At 41.3% G+C, this 14,352-nt stretch overlaps 1 protein-coding gene across 3 annotated transcripts in view; it reads right to left on the bottom strand.

Annotated features, from left to right (window-relative positions):
• Positions 1–129: 129 nt before the first annotated feature.
• The window catches only part of LOC138846748 (vomeronasal type-1 receptor 4-like), a 72,188-nt gene continuing 57,965 nt past the window's right edge, over positions 130–14,352 (bottom strand). For all 3 annotated transcript variants that reach the window (XM_070063387.1, XM_070063389.1, XM_070063388.1), the window contains one exon: positions 130–7,417. In XM_070063387.1, coding sequence (XP_069919488.1) covers positions 6,436–7,417 — 982 coding nt within the window. In that variant the 3' untranslated portion in view covers positions 130–6,435. The remainder of the gene's footprint in view (positions 7,418–14,352) is intronic.

The raw sequence follows: 14,352 nt of genomic DNA, 5'->3' as shown, positions 1-14,352 counted from the left end.
TGCTTTACCCTTTATTACATTATTCGATAAAGTTTATATACTAAAATTTTCTGTTCATGTAAAACACATTAAAACCACCAATGTAAGTTCATATTGCAATCTCAAAAAATAGGAGAATTCTGATTATGTAACCAAGATAGGAAAATAGACAGTGTCTAATTTGATCAAAACCACCATGAGGCTTCTTGTGCGATGATAGCTGCTCTAATAGTGATTTGGGGAAGAGTGGCAAACTGTCGCTCCAGGGACCTCCAATGGAAATGTTAAAAAATATATTTTACATCTTATTCTTATGGGTAAGGCTAAGCTCTTGACATCACCGTAACTTGTGTTCATGCCAAACCAAGCACGCTTTACAGTCACCCATACATGGAGTAATATGATGAACTCAAACTATTGAATCATAGATATATATGTCTGAAATGTGTCAGAGTTTCTGTTTCTCACCAGTTAGCTGAACAAACACAAGCTATGTCAAATTTGAGTTCCTCACCCCACTTTTTGTAAAATTGCAGGATTTGGCTTCCAATCAAAAGATTCTCCCAACAAATTCTTTAACATATACCAGTATATATCTCCCCATTTTAGATGCTGTAGAAACTAAGAATGTTCTTCTTCCATAAGAAAACACATACACAGGCATACTGAGTCCTTCACTACATCAAGTGATTAAGGAATACAGGAAGACATTGACATCTGTGGATGAGAAAACTGAACTAAGGGGTGAATAAATATATTTGACAGTGGATTAAAGCACGTTCTTGGAAACCAGAAGAAACTATTGCAAGTAATGTTACAGTCATGTACCTGTTAAAGTCATTGGATGATTTTGCATCTGAAATCTGTATTTATGAAATCATTTCTCTCTTTAAAACTGATTTCCTTTCTTCAATACAGACAATTATTTCTAAGGATCAGAGCTGTCCTGAAACACTCACTGTCCCCTATAACAACCTAGTGGCTGTTCATGGGGTGAGAAATTAGAAACTTTTATATGATTCTTGATCACACACATGGAGATAACAAGGTTATGGCATCTGAAATACTTGCAATAGACTTTGAAATTGTAACTACAGAATCACCTCTGAAAGTAATTCAAATATCAGATCTACTCATTGCCATGTTCCATATAAACTAATGTCACATATGGTCACTCTACCGAAATAGGAGGATTTGGAGATGGACACAGGGTTTCTTACCATCAGCTTCTCTTGAGGAGTTTGGATCAGACCTTAACAAGCATCCCTCTTCTCTGAGTGGACTCTCATGTTCACACTCCAGCACCAGTGCCACCTCTGTCAAGGCTCAGAATGTTTCCAGGAATTCTCCTTACAGCCCTGATACCGAGCCATTTTCCTCGGAGCCTCTCTCCAGGATGGAGATGTAGTCTCCTAAAGTGTTGCTTTTTCAAGGAGGTTGGAGCAGTGATGACACTCAGAGGATGGGAGTGAGGCAGGGGGAAGACAGCAAAACCCAGAAGAGGTCATTTAAAATTCTCTCACCTTGTTTCCCTCTAGAGCATGATTAGGCTGCCACCTGTTTCAATAATGAGAGTGACTGCTTGGGGAGTTGAGGGAACTCTAAGAAACTTTTGTCTCTTCTACCAATTGCCAAAAACAATTACCAGTGATTACTGGCTGTCTCCCAAGGATCAGAAAGAAAGAGTAGTGATGGAAACTTTGCTGTGTTCCACTGAAACTGAAAATTTCTCTCTTTTGGGAAGGACGGCCACTATTGCTTTCCCTCTGCCCAGACACCCTTCTGAGTGCTCTGACTCTTGATTTATCAAATCTCTGAACAAATAATCAAGAGGTTACAGCTCCTCAACATCTTTCAGTCTCTTCTACAAATAGCATTGTAAATGCTTCTCTTCTTAAAATAACTGTGCTGGCAGGTGCCGTGGCTCACTAGGCTAATCCTCCGCCTTGCGGCGCCGGCACACCGGGTTCTAGTCCAGTTGGGGTGCCGGATTCTGTCCTGGTTGCCCCTCTTCCAGGCCAGCTCTCTGCTGTGGCCAGGGAGTGCAGTGGATGATTTCCCAGGTGCTTGGGCCCTGCACCCCATGGGAGACCAGGAAAAGCACCTGGCTCCTGGCTCCTGCCACCGGATCAGCGCGGTGCGCCAGCCACAGCACGCCGGCCGCGGCGGCCATTGGAGGGTGAACAAACGGCAAAGGAAGACCTTTCTCTCTGTCTCTCTCTCTCACTGTCCACTCTGCCTGTCCAAAAAAAAATTAAAAAAAAACTGTACTAGCCTGTTTAATCTTGTATATTTCATGCTTTTGTGATTTCTCATTTTTCACAAGGCAACAATTTTGGAACATTTTTACTCTTTCTACTTCTTCAGTTCCTTGCAGTTCATGACAAATCCTAATCTGAGATTTTTACCTGCAAATCTAATCCATGACAAACTTCTAAGAATGGTATCTAATATTGTACTTAAATTTCTCAGTAGCTGTAGATACAGGTGTATTGCTCTCTATTTTTATATTGGATTGGCTAGGTCCTCCACTTTTCCAATTGCTTAATAAGAAAAGTCCCCACACCTCAATCATTAATCCTAGAATTATGCAATCCTATTGGGAATCAATAAATACAAGAAACCAAACATTCCCAAAGTTTCTCTCTTTCCAGAACTCCCTCCACAACTCCCCATTCATCTGTGATCTACATATATCCTAGTCGTGGATGTCTAACACATGTCACAAATTCCACCTAGTCAAACCTTGTTCCTGAGCTTTTTTCTAGATCTTGTCTGACTGTATCCTGCCCTCGCTCGGTTGATTACAGCTGCATCCTTCAACGGAACCAAAATCCCATCGCCATGCTTATTCTTAGCACATTATTGCTTCCTCACTCCATACATCCCATTCTACAAGCATTTCTGCTGGTTTCATCTACAAAATTTATCAAGACTACAAGTAACTTTCATCACCATCCCAGCCACCAGCATTAGCAAAGCACAATTTTCTTCTTAACATTTAATTTTATTTATTTAGAATCAGAAAGACAGGGAAAGAGGCGGATAGCTCTTATCTGCTGACTCACTACTTCAGAATCCTCCAGTGATCATGTTTGATCCAGGAGAAATTTGAAAGGCAGGAACTAGGTCTAGCTCTCCCACTCCTATGGCAGGGATCCAACTTTTTAGCCATCACCTAATGCTTCCCAGGTGTGCAGGAGCAGAAATCAGGTCTTGAGCACAGGGACTCTGGGCATCCTAACTGGAATCCTAACAGCTAGAATCTGAACCCACCTTCCTCCATCCTCTCTTGCTTGACTTTCTGCACTGCTCATCTGAATGCTATCCTTGTTCACAGCTTTATTTCTTCTGAAGTCAGTTCTCACTCACCAGCCAGCATGGCTCAATATATGAGGCAGAGAAATGAAAATATATTGGTAGAAACGCTCCAGCATCTCTTCATTTTTTCTGAGAGAAGTAAAAATGCTCAGATTGTTCTATGGACCTCTGAGACTTCGTCCTCTGTAGCCTGTCAATCCTCCTCTTTGGCATGCTGCTGCTTACTTTCTTGGTTCCATGTACTTTCCAGGCTTTGCTGGAATAGCCTGTTTCTTCTATTGTGGTCAAATCATCTCAATATTCATGTGACTGTCTCCCTTATCTCCTTTCAAGTCTAGCCTCAAATATCATCTTTCCAATAAGACCTCCTTCTATTGTCTTACCTAATATCTCATTACACACTCACCCATGAAGTATTCATCCCCTAAGTGGTTGGTTCTCCATTTTTTGCATACACAGTTGATAATGGATGATACATATTAGGTATTCCACATGTTTTTGTTGAAACTGTCAATGAAGGTTTCCATATTTGCAAGATTTATTTTATTTCTTTTTACAGTATTTTTTTTTATTTGACAGATAGAATTAGTGAGAGAGAGAGACAGAGAGAAAGGTCTTCCTTCCATTGGTTCACTCCCCAAATGGTTGCTTTGGCTGCTGCACTGGGCCGATCCAAAGCCAGGGACCAGGTACCTCCTCCTGGTTTCCCATGTGGGTGCAGGTGCCTAAGCACTTTGGCCATCCTCCACTGCCCTCCCAGGCCACAGCAGAGGTCTGTACTGGAAGAGGATCAACCGGGACTAGAACCCGACACCCATATGGGATGCCGGTGTCACAGTGGAGGATTAACCAAGTGAGTCACGGCACCGACACGATTCATTTTATTTCTTTGAAAGCCAGCATGACAGAAAGAGACCTAGAGACAAAAGAGAGATGGTCTATCCTCTCGTTCACTTCCCAAATGGCTTCAACTCCCAAAGCTTAAGTCAGGCCTAAGCAAGGAGTCCGGGACTTCATACAGGTCTCCCACATAAGTGGTGGGGACCAAAGTACTTAGGCCAACACCTGCTGCTTTCCAAGGTGCATAAGCAGGGATTGGATTGGAAGCTAAGCAGCTGGGAGTTGAACCAGTCCCTCCACCTCACCCCATGGGATGCTGGTATTGCAGCTGCTGATTTAACCCACTAACCACAATGCCGACCCCAATAAAAGTTTCTTGACTTGATCATGAACCATTTATAACACTCTGGCAGTTCTCTCCTTTTTCACTTTCCTTGTGTTGTTCTTGAAGGCTATGACTGTGCATATTTCTGAGAAATAAACCAGAATCCTGGTTGGGAGACAAATCCCTCAGGTTGGCCAGAAACACAACCTGGCTTTGTGCTCAAGTTCCCTCTGCTGCTCCTTTTACCTCAATGCCCTCATGTCATCTGTCATTTTCACCTGGTCTTTATTCATGTATTACAGACATGCTGGTTCCAGAGTGTGGAGTAGCAGGGAAAGCTGCCACCTGCAGCAGCAGAATCCCATATGGGCACTGGTTCAGTCCTGGGTACTTCACTTCTGATCCAGTTCCATGCTAATGGCCTGGGGAAAGTGTCAGAAGGTGACCCATGTGTTTGGGTCCCTGACACCCATATGGGAGACCAGGAAGAAGCTCATGGCCTCAGCCTCGCCTATCCCTGACTGTTGGGGTCATTTAGGAAGTCAACCAGCAGATGGAAATCTCTCTGTAATGACTTTCAAACAAATAAATCTTAAAAGGATAAATGAGGCAAACATGCCTTCCCCTAGTTATTCCTGCTTCCTCTGTTTCTGGCAAACTAACTGGTTCCTAATAATAGCTTTCAGTGGTGTCAACATTTTGTAAAATATAGGAGATTTTACTTACCAATTTTGTTTCACATTGACATTCTGGAATCAAAATTAACATATTCACTTGTGAGCTTCTAAAAAAGTTTCAACCTTGTGATGCACATTGTTTTGCTCTGCTTTGTCAGAGTGACGTGCCATTCAGTTATATCACGATCTGTTGCCCACGATCTCAGTTAGAAAGACTGGGTCACGGGGCTGGTGCTATGGCACAGTGGGTTAACACCCTGGCCTGAAGCACTGGCATCCCATATGGGTGCCGGTTCGAGATCTGGCTGCTCCACTTACAATTCAGCTCTCTGATATGGCCTGGGAAAGCAGTAGAGGATGGCCCAAATCCTTGGGCCCTTGCACCTGTGTGGGAGACCCAGAGGAAGCTCCTGGCTATTGGCTTCGGATCGGTGCAGCCAAAGCCCTTGTGGCCAATAAGGGAGAGAAACATTGGGTGGAAGATCTCTCTCTCTCTCTCTCTCTCTCTCTCTGCTGCCTCTCCTCTCTCTGCATAAATCTAACTTACAAATAAATACATCTTTAAAAAATAAAAAACCATGTTCATAAAAATGTCATCAAATGCAGTCCCAAAGATTTTTCCTTCTTCTTCCTCTGGGTTTTTCCAGTTGGCTTACACATAAGTTTCCTTTGAGGAACGAAGACAGTATTCTTCCACTATACTTTTCCTCCAGAATTAATGTTCTAGCTGGACTTGTGCAATTGTGTTTGGATTTTATCTGAGGGTATACAACTTAACATGCTTATAGAATCAATGATAGCAACTTCTTGATTTAGAAAAAACTTAGAATTCCTCCAACAAATGAGGGAAGGAAAACTGTATCATAAATGTATTCACATTTTTTTGATACCCACCAAAGGGTCAGAGTGAAGGAAGGAGTCTCATATCTTTAGGAGTTCATTTTAGGTATTTAATAAAAGACGTAAAACTGAGAGTAGACTTTACTTTCAGAATATCTCAAATGAGGATATTAAAAGAGCTAATGGTAAAGAGATTTAGTAGGGTTTGTAAGGAGCTAAGGACACAGGAGGACAAAGACTGAAGAAAAACACCCTTATTTGATGTAGGCAAAGTAGAAATGAGAAGCCCCTCCTTGTTCCATGTCTGGCTATCTGCTAAATGAAATAATTTTGTGATCACACTCAGTCTATCTGGTTTTGATCCTAAAGACAGAAGAATTTAGCCAGATGAAATACTATATACAATATGGCAGGGTGAACTGATACATGGACAGCATGCAGCATTCTGGAGTTTCATGCTCTGACTCGTTTATGAAAATCGTTGATCTTTGTGCCACTGGTATACCACAGCCTGGAGACACGGGTGTGTCTGCTGATGAGCACAAAGGGGCTAACACAGGGGAAAGATGAACCCATAAGGGCAGAGGTATTCACAAGCCACCAGCTGGGTTTATCAAAGAGGGACATATAGAAAGTAAAGAAGGAAGACAGTGCATAAAAACAGAAAAATGTGCTCACTAGCATCAGGATGCTGTGGGTGGCTCTTGTCTCCGGGGAGCATTTGGGAGTGAGGCTTTTGCTGTGAATGTGTAGCACCTTCTGCTTATGTCTGTACAAAATGATCAACATGCAGCCACTGGCCCAAATCATCAACACCAAATACAAGACATCAATGAAGGAAAACATCATTGAATACAATAAGGAAATATTTCTGTCAATAATTATGCCAGAGCAGAACTCCAAATCTATTTTCTCTGTGAGGTTGTTGCTCTCCCTCATCACTGTAATATTCATAGGTACCATACTATATACCAACAGGTGAAGGGTCCAGCAGAGCAGAATGGAAAGTCGAATGGATTTGAGGGCTTTGACCTTGAGCTCCATCCACTGGGGGCTGTTAGGGCTGATTGTGATGGCCTGGAAGCCACTCAGGAGAGAAGTTGCACTCAGAGATGCCCCTCTGGCCACTCTATGAACATAGAAAACTAGTTTGCATCCAAAATCATCCATGAAATATTTCAGCCCTAAAGCTGCCATGGTCTGAGGAATGCCTCTCGCGAGCAGAACCAAGCAGTTGGCTACAATTAGGTTATGGAGAATCAAATCCATGTGCTTTATCCCTCGTCCAGTGCAGGAAAGGAAGCCATAGCAGAGAAGGAGCAGGATGTTTCCTAGGAATCCGACTCCTGTCTGAGAGACAAAGATGATTCCCATGGTCAGAGCCCTGGATGGCATGTAGTCACAAGGGCAGTAGTTCACGCAAAGCCAGTGAGTCCTGGAAAGAAATGGAGCCAATGTATTTCATCAAGGAAGCTTAAGTTCATTTCTTACTTCTACCCATTTTTTTTCACACTCAGTAATGACTTCTAGAATAATACATTATTTGTATTTTCTTGAGAGACATTGGGATGCTGGCTGAGTATATCTTCTCACATGGCTATTTCAGATTTTTCTAAGACTTTTCATCCATATTCACCTTGTTCCTATATGACATACCGTTTTCTTGTCTATTTGCAGTGTTTTGGTTAAATGTTCCTTTGCCAACTAACCAGTTATTCTTGTATTTGTATGAAAGTGCAGAAATTCAAGTTACGATATGGGTGACCAATTTTATAGGAGAATAAGGACAGAATAATCATTTATCACAACATTTAATTATGTATTCTAAATGCAGTGGGAATTTGAATGGTGAAGCCAAAGATTCCCTCATTTCATTGGCCCCAAATGTGCAATGATACTATCACAGCAAATATTTGAAAGCAAATATTGAAAGCATGATTAACTCATGCCAACTAAAATATAAAATATTATGAAGAAAAAAACAGTAAATGACTTCATTTGTATAGCATCCAAGTATATTCATTTTATATGTAGAGGATGAATTCAAAATTTAGGTTAATTCGTAACACTAATTTTATTATTTAATTGATTAGTTTTTTAAGGAATACACATTTCATAAGAAAAATTTAGGAATATGTTGTTTTTCACATCATACCCACCCTCCCACCCACACTCCCACCTCTCTTCCCCTCTCCCCTTTCCACCCCCTTCTCTTTAAGATTCATTTTAATCAAGTTTACACACAGAAGACCAACTCTATACTATATAAAGTTTTCAACAATGTGCACATCCATGCACAACTAACACATAAACTGAGAATTGCTTCCACATATATGTCTCATAAATACAACTCATTGAGGACAGAGGTCCTGCATGGGGAGTTCAAACACAGTGACTCCTGTTGTTAATCTAACAATTAACAATCTTATGTATGATGTGAGTGACCACCAAACGCTCTTGACATGAGCTGCCTAGGCTATGAAAGCCTTTCAAATGCACAAGCTCCCTCAGTATTTAGACAAGGCCATCAATAATGTGGAAGTTCTCCCCTCCTTTAGAGAAAAGTACATCCTTCTTTGATGGCCACTTTTTTCTGCTAGGGTCTCACTCACAGAGATCCTCCGTGTAGAACACTTTTCACCACAGTGTCTTGGCTTTCCATGTCAGAAAAGCTCTCATGGGCTTTACAGCCGCACCAAGAATGTTTTTGGGCTGATTCTGAGAGCAGAGTGAGTAAAGCTAAATTTAATAAGTATGAAAAACCAATTGTGTCCATATAGCTCAGGATCAAGTAGCATGAAAATATATTTCTTTTTTTCATTTTTTTTCTTTTATTTAGTGAATATGAATTTCCAAAGTACGATTTATAGATTACAATGGCTTCCCCCCCATACCGTCCCTCCCACCCACAACCCTCCCCTTTCCCACTCCCTCTCCCCTTCCATTCACATCAAGATTCATTTTCAATTATCTTAATATACAGAAGATCAGCTTAGTATACATTAAGTAAGGATTTCAACAGTTTGCTCCCACACAGAAACATAAAGTGAAAAATAATAGATGATTTTTTAAATGATGATGAAATCAGATCAGACCTATTGTCATGTTTAATCCTAGTGAGAGTCAAGTTGGGAGTTGATAATTTCTTTTTTTTTTTTACAGAGGATCAGTTTAGTATGCATTAAGTAAAGATTTCAACAGTTTGCACCCCCATAGAAACACAAAGTGAAATATATTGTTTGAGTACTCATTATAGCATTAAATCTCAATGCACAGCACATTAAGGACAGAGATCCTACATGAGGAGTAAGTGCACAGTGACTCCTGTTGTTGACTTTACCAATTGACACTCCTGTCTATGGCATCAGTAATCTCCCTATGCTCCAGTCATGAGTTTCCAAGGCTATGGAAGCCTTCTGAGTTCTCCGATTCTTATCTTGTTTAGACAAGGTCATAGTCAAAGTGGAGGTTCTCTCCTCCCTTCAGAGAAAGGTACCTCCTTCTTTGAAGACCTGTTCTTTCCACTGGGATCTCACTCACAGAGATCTTTTGCCAGAGTGTCTTGGCTTTCCATGCCTGAAATACTCTCATGGGCTTTTCAGCCAGATCCACATGCCTTAAGGGCTGATTCTGAGGACAGAGTGCTATTTAGGACATCTGCCATTCTATGAGTCTGCTGAGTATCTCACTCCCCATGTTGGATCACTCTCCCCTTTATTTATTCTACCGGTTAGTGTTAGCAGGTACTAGACATGTTTATGTGCTCCCTTTGACTCTTAGTCCTTTCATTATGATCAATTGTGAACTGAAATTGATCACTTGGAATAGTGAGATGGCATTGGTACATGCCACCTTGATGGGATTGAATTGGAATCCCCTGCTATGTTTCTAACTCTACCATTTGGGCAAGTCAGCCCGAGCATGCCCCAAATTTTTTTTTTTTTTTTTTTTTTTTGACAGGCAGAGTGGACAGTGAGAGAGAGACAGAGAGAGAAAGGTCTTCCTTTGCCGCTGGTTCACCCTCCAATGGCCGCCGCTGCAGCCGGCGCACCGCGCTGATCCTGGCAGGAGCCAGGAGCCAGGTGCTTTTCCTGGTCTCCCATGGGGTGCAGGGCCCAAGCACCTGGGCCATCCTCCACTGCACTCCCTGGCCATATCAGAGAGCTGGCCTGGAAGAGGGGCAACCGGGACAGAATCCGGCACCCCAACCGGGACTAGAACCCGGTGTGCCGGCGCCGCAAGGTGGAGGATTAGCCTATTGAGCCACGGCGCCGGCTCGCATGCCCCAAATTATACATCTCTTCCCTCTCTTATTCCCACTCTTATGTTTAACAGGGATCACATTTCAGCTAATTTTCAACACTTAAGAATAACTGTATATTAATTACAGAATTAAACCAGTCATATTAAGTAGAACATACAAAAAAACTACTATGTAGAGGATGAATTCAAGATTTAGTTTAATTCATAACACTAATTTTATTATTTAATTGATTAGTTTTTTAAGGAATACACATTTCATAAGTAAAATTTTAGGAATATGTTGTTTTTCACAGCATACCCACCCTCCCACCCACACTCCCACCCCTCCACCCCTCTCCCCTTTCCACCCCCTTCTCTTTAAGATTCATTTTAATCAAGTTTACACACAGAAGACCAACTCTATACTATATAAAGTTTTCAACAATGTGCACATCCATGCACAACTAACACAAAAACTGAGAATTGCTTCCACATATATGTCTCATAAATACAACTCATTGAGGACAGAGGTCCTGCATGGGGAGTTCATACACAGTGACTCCTGTTGTTAATCTAACAATTAACAATCTTATGTATGATGTGAGTGACCACCAAACGCTCTTGACATGAGCTGCCTAGGCTATGAAAGCCTTTCAAATGCACAAGCTCCCTCAGTATTTAGACAAGGCCATCAATAATGTGGAAGTTCTCCCCTCCTTTAGAGAAAAGTACATCCTTCTTTGATGGCCACTTTTTTCTGCTAGGGTCTCACTCACAGAGATCCTCCGTGTAGAACACTTTTCACCACAGTGTCTTGGCTTTCCATGTCAGAAAAGCTCTCATGGGCTTTACAGCCACACCAGGAAGGTTTTTGGGCTGATTCTGAGAGCAGAGTGAGTAAAGCTAAATTTAATAAGTATGAAAAACCAATTGTGTCCATATAGCTCAGGATCAAGTAGCATGAAAATATATTTCAAGGGCCAGTGTTGTCTTAGGCTGCTGCCTGTGATGCCTGCATCCCATATGTGCGCCAGCTCAAATCCTAGATGTTCCGCTTTCAGTCTGGCTCCCTGCTAATTTGCCTGGGAAAGCAGCAGAAGACGGCCCAAGTGTTTGCCCCCTGCACCCACGTACAGGCTTGGCCTGGAATAACGATGAATGAATATGAACTAGCAAGTTGTGTTAAAAGTAAAGAATTGATTTTAAAAGGTGAACAAGAAAGTTTGTGCTTTTACCCTTTATCAAACTTTCCATAAAGTTTATGTTTTGATTTTTTGTGTTAGGTCGTCACACAACAAGTAAGGAACCCCTAATGTAAGTTCCTATTGCAGCTTAAAGAAATAGGAAGAATTCTGATTAAATTAACCAAGATCGAGACATGGACAGTGTCTAATTGAATGGCATCCCCTAGGCGGCATCTTGTCAGATGGTATCAGGAATAATCAGGGGCTGCTCTAAAATGACACAGGGGAGAATGGAGCTCTGAACTCACCAATGGAAATGTTTGAGAAAAAATGCAAGCTAGAGCTTATTCAAATGGCTAAGGCCAAACCTCTATATCACCAATAACCTATGCTTATGCCAAACCAAGCTGAGTCTACTGCTACCCACACATGAGGTACTTTGATGAACTCAAACTATTGAATCATATATGTAGATTTCAGTGAAATGTGTCCATTTTTCTGTTTCTCCCAAGTTATGCCAACTTGTAGTTTAATTCCATTTTCTTTAATACAGGATTTGGCTTCCAAACCAAAAATTTCCTCCCAACCTGTTCTTCTTTTTATTAACATATACCAGTATGTATCTCTGTGGTTTAGCTGCTACAGAATTTAAACATGTTGTTCTTTCCTAGCAACACACACATGCAGACACATGTGCACACACTCAAATTCAGCACTTCACCAAATCAACCGATTAAGGAATACTGGAAGCTGTGGGCAACTATGGATGAGAAAATGGAATTCTAATGCAAACAAATTGACTTCAGAATGCATTAAACACATTCTCAGAGAACAGAGACTATCAAAGGTCATGTTAAGATCATATACCTGATAAGGGCACTGAAGATTTTGATCTGACATGTGTATTCATGGAATTGTCTTTCCTCTTTAAAACTGCTTTCCTTTCTTCACTAGCATTAAATCCTCTTTAAGGACCATGGTTCTCTCAAGAGCAACACTCACTTTCTCCTTGAATCATGTCAGGGGTTCACAATCAGTGTAATAAGTTTTCCAACTCCAAAAGTGGCCATTTTCTTACCTATTGGCTGCCCATGAGATGAGAGATTAGAAACTGATTCCTTATCACAGACATTGAGATGATAAGGTGTGACTCCAAAATTCCTGCAAAACATCCTGGAATTCTAGTGACAGAATTACCTCCCAGAGTAAGTAAAGCATCACATCTTCACATTGCCGTATTCCACATCACAGCAATATCATGGGTGATCACATCCCTGAAAGGGGAGGACTGAGAAGTGGACTTGGAGTTTCTCATCTGCCTTAGCAAGCATCACCTCTCTATGTGCAGAAGCTCATGTCAGCACTCCAATGTCACCTTCGTCAAGAAGTATAATGTTCAGAGATCCAACCTTGCTGTTCTGGTACACAGTTATTTTCCTCTGAGCATCTGTCTCAGGATGGAGATATTATCTCCTAAAATTTTGTCTTTTACTGGGAACGATGTCCCAGTGATGACATAGGATGTGTTGTGTAGAGGCGGCCAAACCCAGAAGCGATCATTTAGAGAAATGCCCTTATTCTTGATGTGGACAAAGAAATAGGATCTTACAAAATTACCAGAAAATAAACCGTTGGTAGGTAAGGAGGAAAGGAAGGCTGGGAAAGTCTAGAACCAACTGCAAGACTAAGAAAGAGCTTCAAGGCAGCAGAAGATTCTAGGATGAATAATTTTAGTGTTGAAGTTACCATTGCATTTCATGACCATATACTTTTTTTTTTTCCCACCAAGCTTAAATACTCTGTTAGGACTGAAGAGAGAAGTCTTTGGTAATGGGTGACCTCTTACTGGGAGAAGGAGAAGGGAGAGACGGAATGCAGACATTAATTTAGCCATCAAATAAAACACACAAAACTTTCTCTCAAGCACTATCATACAATTGATTAAAGTTCACTGAAGGAAAGAACTTGGAAGTGGAAATATATGAACAGATGACAAATGTGCTGAGCACAGGAAAGAAACATGCTACTCAACAAAATCCATTGCTCAACAAACTGTAAGCAGGATAAACAAACTCATTAGATACCCAGATATATCATAAAAACCAACAGGTAGCACTTTCAATTCTTGTTCAGTTCGACCACACAGTCCTTCAGAGAACACCACCAAACCTTTAGTCTCTACACCCATTAGAAAATGGATTCTTTCTACATAGCTTGTTACTTTTATTCCTATGCATCCATCTTATTAAATTGTATAACATTAAAATCAATTGTTAGAAGAGATTATTGTGCAAATATCATTAAAGATATCATTAGAGACAATAGACATAACAAAAAAAATGCTCAGTCTCTTACCAAAAGATAGCAATTTGTTAGGAGCTCGTGTGAATCTGGGTCTGATGCAGGAGGAGCGTAGAGAAAACAGTTAACATAGCTAACCTATGAAAGGCTTTGAAAAAAACAAAACAAAACAAATCTGCTGTTGGTTTCCACCTAGAAACTTGATTTGGGAGGGTTCCTAATTCCTTGATAAGACAGGCCCACTGTACTTAACATAGGTTTATTGAAACAGTGCATGAAGATTTCTGGGTGTTTTTAAAAATCATTTTTATTTGAAAGGCAGAATAACAGAGAGAGGGAGAGACAGACACAAAGGTAACTTCCATCTGCTGCTTTACTTTGCACATGGCATCAATGGCTGTGGCAGGACAGCATGAATCCACGTCCTGGAACCCCATCCAGGTCTCCCACATGGTGTCAGGGGACCAAGTTCTTGGGCCATCTTGTGCTTTCTTAGGCGCTTTAACAGGAAGCTGTACTGGAAGCAGAGGAGACCAGACTTGAACCGGTGCCTCTGTAGGGGATGCCAGAATCCCAGGCAAAGTCTTACCAGCTGCACCACAATGCCAGCCCTCAATAGCAGTTTGTTGACTTTGTCCTGATT

The sequence above is a fragment of the Oryctolagus cuniculus genome, chromosome 18 (assembly GCF_964237555.1).
Source record: "Oryctolagus cuniculus chromosome 18, mOryCun1.1, whole genome shotgun sequence".
NCBI lineage: Eukaryota > Metazoa > Chordata > Mammalia > Lagomorpha > Leporidae > Oryctolagus > Oryctolagus cuniculus.
Note: the sequence above shows the minus strand (reverse complement) of the source record. Positions and strands in the feature narration are given on the sequence as shown.